General features: G+C 36.4%; 1 protein-coding gene across 1 annotated transcript in view; it reads right to left on the bottom strand.

Moving 5' to 3' along the window:
* STAM (signal transducing adaptor molecule) overlaps positions 1-15,357 on the bottom strand; it is a 55,498-nt gene that overhangs the window by 26,115 nt on the left and 14,026 nt on the right. Inside the window, exons 2-3 of the mRNA XM_005687980.3 lie at positions 13,572-13,656; positions 29-104 (exon numbers count right to left, since the gene is read on the bottom strand). Coding sequence (XP_005688037.1) covers positions 29-104; positions 13,572-13,656 — 161 coding nt within the window. The remainder of the gene's footprint in view (positions 1-28; positions 105-13,571; positions 13,657-15,357) is intronic.

Genomic DNA, 15,357 nt, shown 5'->3' with positions numbered 1-15,357 from the left:
CTGTAGATCTTAAAAAGAAATCACTCACGGTGAGAGCCTGCATAGCCACATGAGGATCTTTATGGTTTACCCTCTTCATAACAGACCGAAGACAATCTTTAGGTCTAAAAAATGAAAAGTGTAACAATTAGTTGTATATTCCGCTTCCCCCCCTCACCTTAACTATAAAAGGCAATAAGCTGTGATATAAAATGGGAGAACCTGGTAGAGAATTTTAATTTTTATTAATGACACAATTGAAAAACTGTACACTAAAAAGTTCCTTCAAATTTTTCAACAAAAATTAACAGGCTCTATCCTTAGCAATCACAGACTAGGCATTCGGAGCTAATTCTGGTTGGAAGGTTTTGAAAATAAAATGACAGATCAAGAGTTTTACTTCTAGTCATGATAGAATAAGTGGAACTCCTGTTGTAAATAATCAGAAAACTGGAAAAATATATTTAAAATACACTTGAGATGTTAGGCCACAGGTAGCATGGAATGATGATCTGTAAGAAAGAATACGAAACAGTTGAACCAGTTGCTTCAACTTTCTACACAGGGGCACTGCAGATACTGTAACAGGCTTTCTGTCTACAGGCAGTTTCTGTGTCTCAGTGCAGACAAAGTGACCCCAGGAAGACAACGGTGATCTCACTGAGTTGAGGGGACAGAAATTAGGATTTTAGCAGGCTAATTTTTGCACTTTTGAAAAGCATGTTGACAAACACAAAATTATCACTTCAAAGTATGGCAGAGGCCAAATATAAAAAGGATTATCTGAATACTAAAATTGAGATTATTTAAAAAATAATGATCCAAAGGTGATTCAGCACTCTGAGTAAAACTTTTTAGAAAATAATTCCCAATACTTGCTTTAACACCAAGGTTTAAATGAAATTTCTCATGTATTGTTCATAAATCACATTAAAAAATAAAAAGATCCAAATTGCAGGGACTTGTGGAAAGGAGGATGGAGAAAGGCACTTTCAAATGGATCTTGTACTTTTTATTTCACTCATTTCTATACTGCTGAAACATTTTGCCACAGCCAATTTTAAAAACCAAAGCAAAGACATGTCTGACACCAAAGTACAGTTTGCTACGGCAGCCATAAAAAGGATAATGCCAAACAGGAAAGTGAACTAGAATGCTTGAGTCCTGATAAACACTTCATATATGCTAACAAAGCATTATCTTTTTTGATACATTAAGCTAAGAAAATAATCCATTCAGAGTTGTATATAAAACTGGTGCTATTAAACAACAGAAATGACCCACAAAACACTAGTATTAACTACCTCATTCTGTTCCGTGTTTTTTTAAGTTATCTTTTCAGTATTTCCACAAGATTATAAGTAAAATACAGAAGTGAAACTGAAGTATATGTATACACATACCACTATTAAATCTTACTATGCAGCGAAAAATTATGGCTAAAACACTGTTTTCAAAAAGGCATAAGAGTTATAAGCGATTCTATATGTATACTTATAGCTGATTCACGCTTTTGAACACAGCAGAAACCCAACACTGTAAAACAATTATCCTCCCATTAAAAAAATATCCTATGAAAAACCATAAAAAAGAAAAGAAAAAAAAGTTATAAGTGAATTTAAAGTAAGCATCCCCTGGTTATTATCCTCTTGACGATAAATGAACGTGGACTACAAACACAGCATCTGTACAATTTATCACGTATACACGTGCCCCTCTGAGGGTGAAAGGCGGTGCTAACCAGGCATAATGTATGCACAGAGTGAAACTACCCAAGGCAAACTGGATGCGTGTCACCCCAGCCAAAATTATATTCACCCAAACATTATCTTTTTATGCATAGATCTCGGACATGTAGTTCATACGAGAGTGAGAGAAAAAGGCAGTACTTGCATCAAGTTGCGGCTTCTAATGTCTTTTCCTTATATCCTAGGCCAGATAAGAAAACAGGCCTTTCACAAATGGACACGGCTGCCTCGGCATGTGTCAGTTCTGGTGAACTAAAGCATCAAAGTCAGTTTCTTTATTCACAACATTACTCCAATCCACCTCAACACACTGCACTGTGGGCTTCAGAGAAAAGACAGATTTAGGAGGGGGTCCCTGTCTATCCTCTCCCCCCACACCACTCTCATCATTTAGGTTCTATGCTTACAACATGGCCGATGCTCAAGAAAAAGTCACTGAGTCAAATGGGACAAACACTACTTTTCACTGTTGTACAATAGTTACTATTTTGAATAACTAAATAATCTTCACTATAAAGCTCTATTTGTTACCAACTTCTGCATCTTCCACTGAGTTTGCTTCCCATGTGGAAAATGTACATGCTCTCACAAAATTTATTTCTGAAACTTGCATGGTAAGGGAAAAATGCACAATAAGAAGTGTGGCGAGAAGCACAGGATGTGAAGAGACTGATGGTACATACAGATGAAGTATTTTATAAAAATGCCTGCTAAGATAAAATCTGCATGTGCCTTTAGAGGGGACTACCACCAGATTCCACCACCAATCAGTGAAATCCTGATGTCTCTCAAAACCCTTCCCCAAACCCCATTTTTGTATTTTAAAGCAATCTGTAAGACTCATCCACACTTTTCCGTACCTTGGGGTGGAAAAACAAAAAGATAGGAGGGGTCTAGGATACAGACGAGAACAAGGAAATAATTCTCCCTCACATTTTCCAGCCCCAAATAATGCTCTTAACTTAGATGTGATAAATGGCCACAGCGTAAATCACACCACTGTAAAATGTAAAGGAAGCATATTGTCTCCTGGGTTTCCAAAGTCAGGGTATAAGGCAAACATGGTGGTTAATCAATTTTCCTTGCTAGGGAGTTCCAGTTGGAACTCATAACCTGCCATCTCTCAAGTATGCTCAGTACGGGCAACTTCTCCCCAATTACTGAAGCAAAACTGCTAAGCGAAGAAGATGGCTGGTATATGTAGGGCCATGTTTAAAATACGAATACCCCGAACAATTACACTCAGTGTGGGGAGATATTCACACTCTGCAAGAGAAACGGGAACTGAAATTCTGAGACAGCACACAGAGTTTACTCAGTGGATAGCAGACCAAGTTTTCAGGAAAAATAAATGGAGGGGGCTGCACAAGAACACAGTTAAGGTCCGGAAGCTAAACACGCATGCAATGCAACTCACAGGATCAAAGAAAACGAAAACTAATTTTGCATTCCTGCAATTCTCTTTTCAAAGGACAATGAAAGTTCAAATCTCTTTGAAGAGCCCTGAGTACATTTCCAAAACTGCCACATTATTTGTAAATATCTATCTACTTGTAGGTATGTTGCTGTACAGTTATGACAGTTAAACAGCTCAACATTTGTCCCTGGTTATCAATTAGTGAGATTACCTGAAAAGGTCTTTCCATTAATATATAAAGAGAAAGACAAAAATATTCAATGATTTTGCTGGATAAAAGGAGTCAAGATTTATGAGTTCTTACACTTTGTACAACTTTTTAGAAGTCTCTTATTTCAAATAAGTCTCATCTCTACATCTCAGATGAAAAGTACTTTTGTACCATAAAGATATCAGGTTCAACTATAATAAGATTTTATATGCTTGAGGAAATTATTACCATTCAAAGAGCAGTGAATTTAAATTCTAATTACTGCATCTATTACTAAACCAATGACTTCAGATCAATCAACTTTTCAAAATGAGAATACCACCTCTATTATTCCCCTCATGGGGCCTGAGAGAAGAACAATAGGGCATTTCCCTTAAAGTACTGTAAATATAAAAGAAAAACAGTTTTTTTAAAAAAGTAACAGTAATAACAATCCATAGTACAACTTACAAATGTGCTTGCATGGTTAACCTCTCATCACCTTTGAGGCAGGACTGAAAAGGTACAGAGCTATTAGCTGTGTGTTTCTAAATAGGGGCAGAAAAATTCTTGTGATGTAAGACTATCTGGCGTATCACATCTCTGGCCCCTGCCTAATCGATGTCAGTAGTAACCTCCTGTCATCATGAGAACCAAAACCATTCCTAACAGAGCGACACCACTGGGCTGAGAACCACTGCTAGACAAAAGCGGCACTGTGATTCAGGAGAAAGAGATGCAAGGCCTGACAGACCTCATCTGTAAAAGGGGACTTCAACACTTCCTGTTCAGTATGTTATTACGTTACTCCCAGAGTCGTGCCAGGGACTTAGAGACACTCAATGTGAGTTCTAGAAAGCACAAATGTGTCCTATTCTTCTACTGAGTTTTACTTTTACAGCTTTAGCTTTCAAAGCTATTTTACAGTGATTTAAACTTTACATTTTCATTTTATATGCTATAAAAAGTACTTTACTACAAACTATAATTTAAGGACATTGTAGAGTCGGGAGGGAATATATGTGTGCATACTTTTACAGGTCTTAGTACCTAGCAGGCATACACTGAAAGAGATGAGAACTCAAATCTTTGCTGATCAAAGTAAAAAATACTTAATTAACAGATAAGATAAACCCACTTGGAATGCTAAAGGAAGTCTAATTTAGAGGATGACTTTCAAAAGCATAAAGGCATTACATTAACAATAAAAGAAGTTTAATATAAAATACAAAAAAATCTGAACTGAAATGACTAATAACTGTATATTCAACGTCATATTCAAAGTGCATAAATGATTTGTAATATACATTACATAAAACACAGTCTACACAGCACAAGGGGAAAAGGGCAAAACACTGAATAGAAATAATCAAATTCTCGATTCTAAGCTTATTAAATAGGTATTTCTTATGAGACGACCAAGAACATGAACACAGTATATAAATTACGTTATTTGGTTAGTGAAAGAACAAGTTCATGTTTGGGAAGGACTTCAGCAGAAACACTGAGGATTAACAGAAATGCAGATAACACTCACTGAATTCTTAAATTTAGTACGATATCTGAATTTCCCAGATCATATAACACAGAAGTATATATAAGTCAAACAAAACACAAGGTTATATTATGTATGTGAGAAAGAGGAATCACTAAAAACTTAATAAAATCAGTATGTTGTTTTTCAGTCGCTAGGCTTACAACCCCATGGACTGCAGCCCTCCAGACTCCTCTGTCCATGAGATTTCCCAGGCAGGAATACTGGAGTGGGGTGCTATTTCCTTCTCCAGGGGATTCTCCTGACCCAGGGATCCAACCTGTGCTCCCTGCACTGGCAGGCAGGGTCTTTACCGTCTGAAACACCTAGGAAGCCCATTTTATATACATTACCAAGTGTAAAACAGGTAGCTAGTGGGAAGCTGCTGTATAGCACAAGGAGCTCAGCTCAGTGCTCTGTGAAGACCTAGAGGGCTGGGATGAGGACCGGAGGGAGGCCTGCGAGGGAGGGATGCACATATACATACACCTGATTCACTTCGTTGTACGGCAGAAACTAACGCAACATTGCAGAGCAATTTTAAACTCCAACTGAAAAAAACAACTGGTACGTCTTACTTAGTTCATGGTTTTGACTTTTAAATAACCACGCACCATAGGTACTTGAGGACTCAGCACAAAGAAGTGAGAAAAAACATAAAACTGGTAAAAATAACCTGAGTAAAGAAATCTGACTTCCAATTTGCCTCTACAACTTTCAAACAAGTCACATTAAAATCTCAGTGCTGTAGTTTCCTCATCTGTGAAATGATCTCAGGAGTCATGAGGACTCTGTAGATCCTGTTCTACTGAATACATGGTGCTTTAAAAATCCATGTAAAATACAAAAGGAAAATCATTGTCTGGGGCAAGTAAAGATGGAAATATCAGATCTAATCAGACCCACATCCCACTGCCTGGTCAAGGTCTTGGCACCTACAGCTGTTACCAATTTCTCCTGAATCATCACATCACTTTCCCCTTACAAATGGTGTACCCTCTTCAGGGTACACCACTGTTATAATACAGTCTATTTTAAAAAAGAAATTTCCCATCAAACCAGCAGTTACAGGCTTCACTTAAATAGCACCAAAAAGGACAAAATGGGCTTCTCTAGTCCGTTAGTGGTAAAGAATCTGCCTGACAAGGCAGGGGACGTAGGTTCAATCTCTTGGTCAGGAGGACCCCCTGAAGGAGAGCATGGCAACCCACTCCAGTATTCTTGCCTGGGAAATCCCATGGACAGAAAAGCCTGGTGGGCTACAGTCCATGGTGTTGCAAAAGAGTCAGACAAAACCTAGTGACTAAACAACAACCAAAGGATAAAATATATTAAAAAAACTTCACCAAAAATGAATGAGATTTGTTAACAGGAAAACTTAAAAACACTATTAAAGGATAGAAACAGAAAGCCATGCTACATTCTCAGACAGGAAATTTTTAATATCAAAAAACTATTCATTTAAAACTAAGCCCATTTAAAAAAAATAGTTCTGTTCATAAACTAGCCAGGCCAATCCAAAAGTTTATGTGAGAACAGTAGAGAGGGATAAGAATATTAAGAAACTGTAAAAAAAAAAAAAAAAGAAGAAGAAGAAGAAGAAGAAAACCAGCCCTGCCAGTATTAAAATGTATTATAAGGTTTTAATAATTAAAACCACATGGTAGCAGCACATGAATAGATACATACTATATGCTAATTGTACATTTTGGAAAAGGGGAAATTACAGAAATAGTTTAAAAAAAAAAAAGGTGGTTGCCAGAGGTTCTGAGAGAAAGGAGAGGGATGAACAGGGGGAACACAGGACATTTTAAGGTTGGTGAAACTACCCTGTGTGATTCTGTAACAATGGATGTATGTCATTATGGACTTGTCAAAACCCATAAAACTGTACAATATAGAGTGAGCCTTAATATAAACCACAGACATTGGTTAATCCATGGACAGAGGAGCCTGGAGGGCTAGCGTCTATGGGGTCGAAAGAGTCAGACATGACTCAGAGACTAAACCACCATCACTACCACCACCACACTTATTCATTTCTTATAATATATACCACACTAATGCAAGACGTTAATAGGGGAAACTATATATAAGGGGGGTGGGTTATGGAATTCTTTGTATTATTGGCTAAATTTTTTTGTAAATCTAAAATGCTATTTAAAAAAACAAAGTACATTAATCATAAAACAAAAACTGAAACTATAAAGAAAACATAACTCAAATTCTGAAAACCAGAAAACTGGTTAAATTCAGCTATATAAAAATCAAAAACTTCTAAATGGGAAAACAAAGTCAAATGAACAATGGAAAAAATATATACATAATTCATATAACAGATGAGGTATGTATAAAGTCCCTAACACAGATAATAAACAGTCAATAAAAGAAAGACTTCAAGACCTAAGGCCAGTCAACTGAGGGTATGACTGTCACAAACAAAACATTGGAAGAGATCTGTTTGAAGCTACGCTTCTAATCTGAAGACATCTAGGTGAGAGATTATTTTTCCCTTAAAAAAAAAAATCAAGACATATTCTATCAACCTCCAGTTAAAGCCCAAAGATAGTCAAAGTCCAGGTCCAGGTCCAGGAAAATACAACATAACGCCAATGAAAAATATTTTTAACAAACTCTTTCCCAAAGGCTTATATTCATATTTTCCACGAACTATCAATGACTATCATTTTCTTCTTCTAATTTTATGTGAATAAATCAAAAGACTTAATATCTAAATAGATCCCTTAGCCAAGTACAGAGAAAAGTTTATCATGTTTTCCACTCTCAGTCAACTGTATTTTTGTCTAAGCAAAGATAGTTAAGATATAAAACAATAGTACAAATTAATCTGGATGTCAATTACAGAATATTCATTTTTTATTGTGGGTGATCAATACGTATTCTCACATCTTTTTTACATATGAAATTATAAACAAATCAATCAAAACTAACAGAAAAAGAGCTATTTATTATGTGAAGACACATTAAAGAAAACTGCTACTATTATTCTGAACGTTCTCTTGATTTTTAACAGAGACTTTTCAGTCTATCATATGACCTCACTAGCTAAGCATTTTTCAGTACTTACTCAGACACTGGAACTGCACACTAAACATCATGTGAATATCTTCCGAAGTCAGAAAAAAAAATTTCATAATTTTTTTTTAAGTTTTAAGTTCAGCATATTCAAACACTTCAGGGTGACAGGATACGTTAAGGAATTAAGTAATTACAAATGTTTATTGCCTACCAATGTGGGGAAATTATTTTCGTATTTGTATAAAGGAACAATAGAAAGATACCAAGGAAACAGAAGTGGTTACCTACAGAGGATGGGGGAGAGAAATAAGGACAGGAGTTATTTTGTCAATATTTACCTTTATAAGTTATTTTAATGTTTCAGCCATGTGAGTATTTTTGAAACAAAAAAGTGGATATTTATATAAGCATAAATATTTCCATAAATCAACAAACAAATACACACATATGTGTGGTTCAAAGAAGAATAATTAAGGAGGGTTTTCTGAAAGACTGCTGGAACCATGTTCCTGGTCACAGTTCTCTGAGTAAATGAAATTTCACAATAACTGGCTCTTCATTTCCCCTTAAAACTTGAGAATATTTTCCAAATGACCACAATTCCAAAACAGTTTACAAGAAAGAATTTTTTTTCTTTTAAAAAGGGCCAAAGGATTTTAAAATATTATTTTCTTAGGGGATAAACACTTTAATATGTTATTTTATTTATATACTAAATAATTCTACAATATATTGCTGGTAACAAATCATTTTGATTAAAATAAACAGATCTTACAAAAACAGAAATGTTTTTCTTAAAGTTGCCTCCCCTTCCCTAAATCCATCCTCTTAAATAGATCTGTACATTTTATAAAATCACAGATTAACTCCATATGACAATGTTTATTTTTTGACAATGTTTTTTAAAAAAAACCTAGACTGTCGCCTAGTACGCAAATAACCTTATGAACAGCATACTTCAACCTGCCCTTTCTACACCAGTCTCAGGAAAACTCATGCCCACTTTTCCTTTCACATCAGTGACATGTTTCAACCTTTTCTAAAGCACACCAGGTACTCAGAATACTTCACTAACAATCTACAATAAATGTATGTTCAATATTCATATGCTACCATCAGCAACCCATACTAAGCATATCTAGGTTCCTAGACAATATAAACCAAATCTCCCTGAGTTTTCCATATACCTAATTATAAAATGATTTTAAAAAAATTAAAACAGAACTGTAAATGGTTACCAGGTTCAAGGGAAGAGGGGAATGGTACGTTGTTTGACAAGCAGAGTTCACCTGAGATGATGAAAAGTTCTGGAGATGGATAGTGGAGATGATCTCACAGTAATGTGAATGTACTGAATACCACAAACTCAGACCAAAGAAAATGTTTTCATGTATAATAATACATTTGTCTTTGCAATAATGCAGCCATAAAATATTTCTATTGCTTTTTATAGAGAAAGGGACCTAGGAAGACAAAAGTGCTGAGGGCCCATGAAAATCAAAATGTGGCCCTAATGCTCATTTCCTACCATGAAGTCAAGGCACAGCAAGAAGGTAAAAATACAACCAGATATGTACGTAAAACATTATTTTTAAAGAGAAATCACACACATAAACAAACTTTGAACCCTAGTGAGATTACAGTGATATCTCAACTATTATATAGTCCTTTTCAAACAATTCTTTATTAACAAGAGCTAGAAAGAGATATCACATTTACATAAACAAATAACTGCATGAAAATTAACGTAATGAGACTTTAGAGGAACCAGACAGCAAGAACTATTAAGGAAGAAAAAATAAGTGAAAAGGGAAAAGAAAGAAAGGAGAGGAAAAACATATTAATAAAAAACAAAAAGAACCACCCCTCTATTTAAATTAGCAAAGCTGAGAACATTTCCGGAGTAAATTCACAGATTTGGAAGAATGTCAATTAAAATCTCCAAAGGAGAACAAAATATTAAAGAAAAATACTGAGAGAGAGAATGCCCTCTAAAGTAAATATGAAAAAAGTTTAAAATGAGCATGTGTCTAAACCTACTGATACTAGATAGCGACAAAATACAAATAAAACACCACTGTTTAAAGCAACAAATTAGTACATTTTAAATACATATCTAGGTTCTTAGACAACATAAACCTGACCTGAGGACAATATGGATGGAACTTTGAGGGCACTGCACTAACTGAAATGAGACAAAGAAAGACAAACACTGTCTGACCTCACAGGTATGCGAAATCTAATAAAATCAAACTCACAGAAACAGAACCCAGTGGTGGTTGCCGGAAGGGTGGAGGGGTGGGCAAAATGAGTAAAATGGGCCAGAAGGTACAAACTTTCAGTTACAAGATAAGTAAGTTCTGAGGGTGTAATGCAGAGCACAGAGAGTATAGTTACAATACTTGGTTGTATGTTTCAAAGTTGCTGAGAGAGTACATCTTTTCACAGTTCTCATCACAAGAAAAAACAGGAAATAAAATTAACAGATTAGAGTTTCTAATAATGATGTTAGCTACAGAAAAACAAACTGATCTCTTTAAATCCTCACAACGTATCATATGGGATTTTTAGATGGGTTAAAATTTATTAACTAGAAAAATATGGAACATTTCTAGTCATGAAAGGGAGTTTGTCTTTTCATTTCAAGCCACTAACCATATTATTACAAAAAGCATCTCCAAAATGAAGAACACCAAACTACAGATAAAATGAAAACTGATGGGGTGAAGAGAGGAGGGGACTTTCCAACTGCAATGCTAGATAAAAGCTTTATCTCCAAAACACACAGGGATGGAGCTAGGTGGATACCTCATCCTCAACAAACTGTCAGACAATATCAATTTAATCAAAAAGAAGCAGAGGTGTACCCACTTACCCATGCCCCAGATACTATTATAAACACTTTGCACGTAGTAACTAATCTCGCACTCACCATAAACCCCCTATGAAAAAGATACTGTTTTTATTCTCAAGTAGCAAACTAAAGTTACTATGTCCACCGGTGACACAGCTAAGCAGTCAGAGCAGGGTCCCAGCCCAGGTATCTCATCCCAGAGGCCATGCCCTCAACCACTAGGCTATTTGCTTTCCTCTGCATAACAAGCTACAAATCTACATCTACTGGACACATATAAATTACTATTACACAAGACAAAATTCAAACAAAAATGGTTTTGATAGCGTGCTTTGAGGATTTAGATTTTGGAGTCATTGGGATAAGGAAAGGCTTTATGGAAGAAATAATATCCAAAGTGGGTCTGGAGGATATGAGACACCACTGAGAACAGAGATGAGAATATTCCCCACAAGGAACAGAGGGACCAAAAGCAATACAAAAGGCTAAAAAGCACTGGCAACTCAAATATTTGAGTTGAAAAGAATGTATTGTTGCTGTTTAGTTACTAAGTCATGACCGACTCTTTTGCAACCCCATGGACTATAGCCCAGGAGGCTCCTCCATCCATGGGATTTCCCAGACAAGAACACTGGAGAGGGTGACCATTTCCTCCGCCAGGGGGATCTTCCCCACTCAGGGATCGAAACTGCATCTCCTGCATTGGCAGGCGGATTCTTTACCACTGAGCCACCAGGGAAGCCCGTTGAAAAGAAGAGTGAGTACAAAAGAAGTAAATGAAAAATAAATGATTCAGAGGCCTAAGGAGGTTCTAGGCTTAATTCAGTGGAAGGCAGGGGAGTAACATGGTCAGAGTTGTCACATGGCAACTGGTTATAAGAACTGGACAGAAAAAGACAGAAGGAAGAGACAAGGTTAATTCACTAGTCTAACCATGGTTAAGGATGGCTCAAGTAAAGTATGGTCAACAGAAAGAGAGAAAAAGGACTAGACAAGCAACATGCAGCAGCCACCCGAACTTCAATTAAATTAAGGAAGCAACCAGGCCGGAAAGAACAAGACTGAGGATACTAAAATGCAAAGACAAAAGGATGGATGAGGCCACGACTTTAGGAGCCTGCCAGGAGGAGCACATTATAGGCTAAAAAGATATCAAGTGAAGGGACAGAAAGGCCTTAAAGACAAACTTTCCTGCCTAATCTGACCAAGTTCAGGAACTTAACTAAGGAGACTCTGACATCAACATCATGAAAGAGATCATGGATCAAACTGACAGAATTCAGTAAGAAGCTAAATGCAGGGGAGAGCCTGAGGTTTTAAGCAGAAATGAGAATAACCTTGTCATTAACAGAGGTGAGGACAAAGGAGGGAATGGAGGTCTAAAGCAAAAAGGGATATGAGTTCAGGATTCTAGGTGGTGAGATTGAGGCTTATAACATGGGATATTCTGAAACTATGCTGCATCCATGGGAGTAGTGCTTGAGTAAACAGAATCAGAGCTAAAAATATAGAAGTCACATAAAGATACTTGGAAGCTGTGAGAGAAAAAAAGAAAGAAAAAGTGCTGGGTTAAAAAAAAAAAAGGATCAGAGAAAGTTTAAGGAACTACGTCTAATTAAAAGGAATTGAAGAAGAGCCTGAGAAGGCACCATCAGAGGGTTCATACTACAACCAGGAGAATCTAGCATGATTTAGCAGCGCTCTCAAACATTCTTCACAGGAAAGTATATAAATAAGACAGCACTTGTGTGGCACAAAGAGATAAATGTGGCTACTCATAACTGGACGTTATTAGCCCAGAGTGGAGAAAACCACTACTCAGTTAATCCCCTTGCTGCACTGTTTAGAAAGCCCTGTATTACCAAAAAGTCTGTAGGCCAAAAAGTTTACAATTCTACTTTCCTAAACTGTCTCTTTCCATAGTCAATGATTAGTTGAGTCGAATGTGCAGATGTGACAAAGACAAGAATACAGAAATAACCAAAAAATTTGGTATCTGAGAAATCAGTGATGACTTTAAATATCAGTGGGAAAAGAAACAACCTAAATATCCATCAGCAGATGAGTGGATAAAGACTGGTGTGTATATAATGGAATATTACTCAGCCCCAAAAAAGAATAAAACAATATGACTTGCAGCAACATGGATGGACCTGGAGATTATCATACTAAGCGAAGTAAGCCAGAAAGACAAATGCCATATGATACACTTACATGTGAAATCTAAAATATGAAACAAATGAACCTATATATGAAATAGAATCGGAGACACAGAGAACAGACTGGTGGTTGCCGAAGTGGAAGGGATGTGAGGAAGGGAAGGAGTGGAAGTTTGGGATTAGCAGATGCAAACTATTATACAGAGGATGGCTAAACAACAAGGTCCTACTGTGTAGCACAGGGAAATATATTCAACATCCTGTGATAAACCACAATGGAAAAGAATATGAAAAATATATATAGGTAAAAGTGAATCACTTTGCTGTACAGCAGAAATTAATACAACATGTAAGTCAACTATATCTCAATAAAATTTATTTTAAAAATCAGTGGGAAAAACTAGATTTTAGGAGACAAATATGGATAAGGGTGAAAAATTAAAATATCAATACTATTACTGGTCATGCTGTCCCTACTGTTACAAGGAGTAACCTAAATGAGACGATTCCTCAAATCTTGCTAGTGAAAACATTCTTTTTTCAAACCAAATTGTGATTGTAGTAATAAGCTTTACCTTCTAACTCCAGTTTTATTCCCATTAATAAATAGGATGAAAAAATAAAAATCCTTTGAAACCCTGCAACACTTACCCAGTGCGAGACTGACCGACTTTATCACAAATATCCAAAATGAGGCCCCAATCCTCAGCAGTATTCATCTCACTGGTTGCTTTCTCTGTATATTACAAGAAGAAATTGAAGAAACATTATTTCTAAAAAGTCTTTAAGAGGTAAATGACTACATTCAAATTACCAAACTGTAGTATAATCAAGTACCAACAAATCACAATAGCCGTCAACATCTGGTTAATGAAATATTTAAGTCTATCTTTAAAAAGAGGTGGGGTACCTTTGTTACCTATCACAATTATTTTCCCCACTTATACTTCACTTGTTAGTTACTTAGTATTAGAAAAAAAAGGGGGCCACTGACTTTTTGTTATAAAAATGCACACACACACAAGTCTATCCCTATCTGCACACAGAAAGACCAAAATAAGGAACTCTTTCATTATCAATAGTTAATAGTTAGCTTCACTAACTATTTACATAGTTAATTCTTAGCTCTACTTGCCCTCGAAGGAACATGACAAAGAACAGGTTTCTAACAAAATGTTTCAGGGAATTAAATTAATTATCTATTTGTTGAGTTTGGATTCTGAGAAGTAGTATGGAGGGGGCACTGAACAAAAGAAAACCAAGCTTTAACTGAATATTTTCCCTTAAATCTAAACTTGACAAGTTAAAATAAAAAAAAACAGCGGTGTGGCAGATTAAATCAAATCGTTAATTTAGACCCCTTTCTTCATTACAATAAAGGAATTTTAATGAAAACACACAAGGATAAGGAAAACACGAGAAGCAATAACAGCAACAATATCTCAAAAGCTACAGAACAACACTGATCCATGCTAAACTACTGAGAAGACCCAAGAAAGGTGAACCATGAATTGTTAGGAAGAAAAAAAGCTTAAGAACTAGTCTGTTGAATCCTCAGGAAATTCAACTATTGCAATTGAGAATGAAGAAAAAGAGTACTTCCAAGTTAGCAAAATGGGTTAATACTGTTTGAAATGTAGGCAGGCTCTATTTTCTCACTCAAGGGCTCTAGCAATCACTTCTCTATTCCGAGAAAATGACTGATGGTTTACTTTCTGTAGGTAAAGCAAATTTTTTCTAGACAGGGAGACACCAGGTATAGTTGAGACTTAGGCAGCAAAAATAAGGAATCCCCTCACCCCCCCCCCCCCCGCCCCCCGACCAAGTTTTCCAGTCTGGCATGTAAGCAGCTTGGAAGTATTCACTTCATCCTAATAAGTGAAACACTGAACAAAGTGAAAAGACAATGACAAAGTGAAAAGTCAGTGACCCTCAGAAGTGAGGTCACAAGGCAAACTGATGCCCCCAAATTAGACATATAGATAGGCAGATACACAGAACCACAACCTAACAGAGCAGAAGCTCTTCAGCACAAACATCACCAGGAACCAGTACCAGGGGAGGAAAATCTACACTGAAACTATCAAACTGCTGGAGGCTGAGTGTGCACAAGTCTGAGTTAAAACACCAAGAAGAGGTGGCTTAGAAGACTTCCCATACTTTTGTGAGTTTCAATTGCACCCTACTTCCAGGTTCTCAAGGTGAACATCACAAAAATTTCCCCTATTTTTCCAGCAGGGAGAGAGAAACTGACCATTCTGAAATACACCATAGCATTCTCTTCCTAAAAAATCCTACCCTCAAGGGAAATTATTTTATCAGTCTTAACCAACTAGTGTTTTACCAGAGATTAACCCAACTGTGGGAAGAGAAATACCAAAGCTAGCTTGTTCCAGCCTTCCACATGGGGGAAGGGGAATATCCAACTCCAGCCCAC

The sequence above is a fragment of the Capra hircus genome, chromosome 13 (genome assembly GCF_001704415.2).
Source record: "Capra hircus breed San Clemente chromosome 13, ASM170441v1, whole genome shotgun sequence".
Lineage (NCBI taxonomy): Eukaryota > Metazoa > Chordata > Mammalia > Artiodactyla > Bovidae > Capra > Capra hircus.
This window is presented reverse-complemented; position numbering and strand designations above follow the sequence as displayed.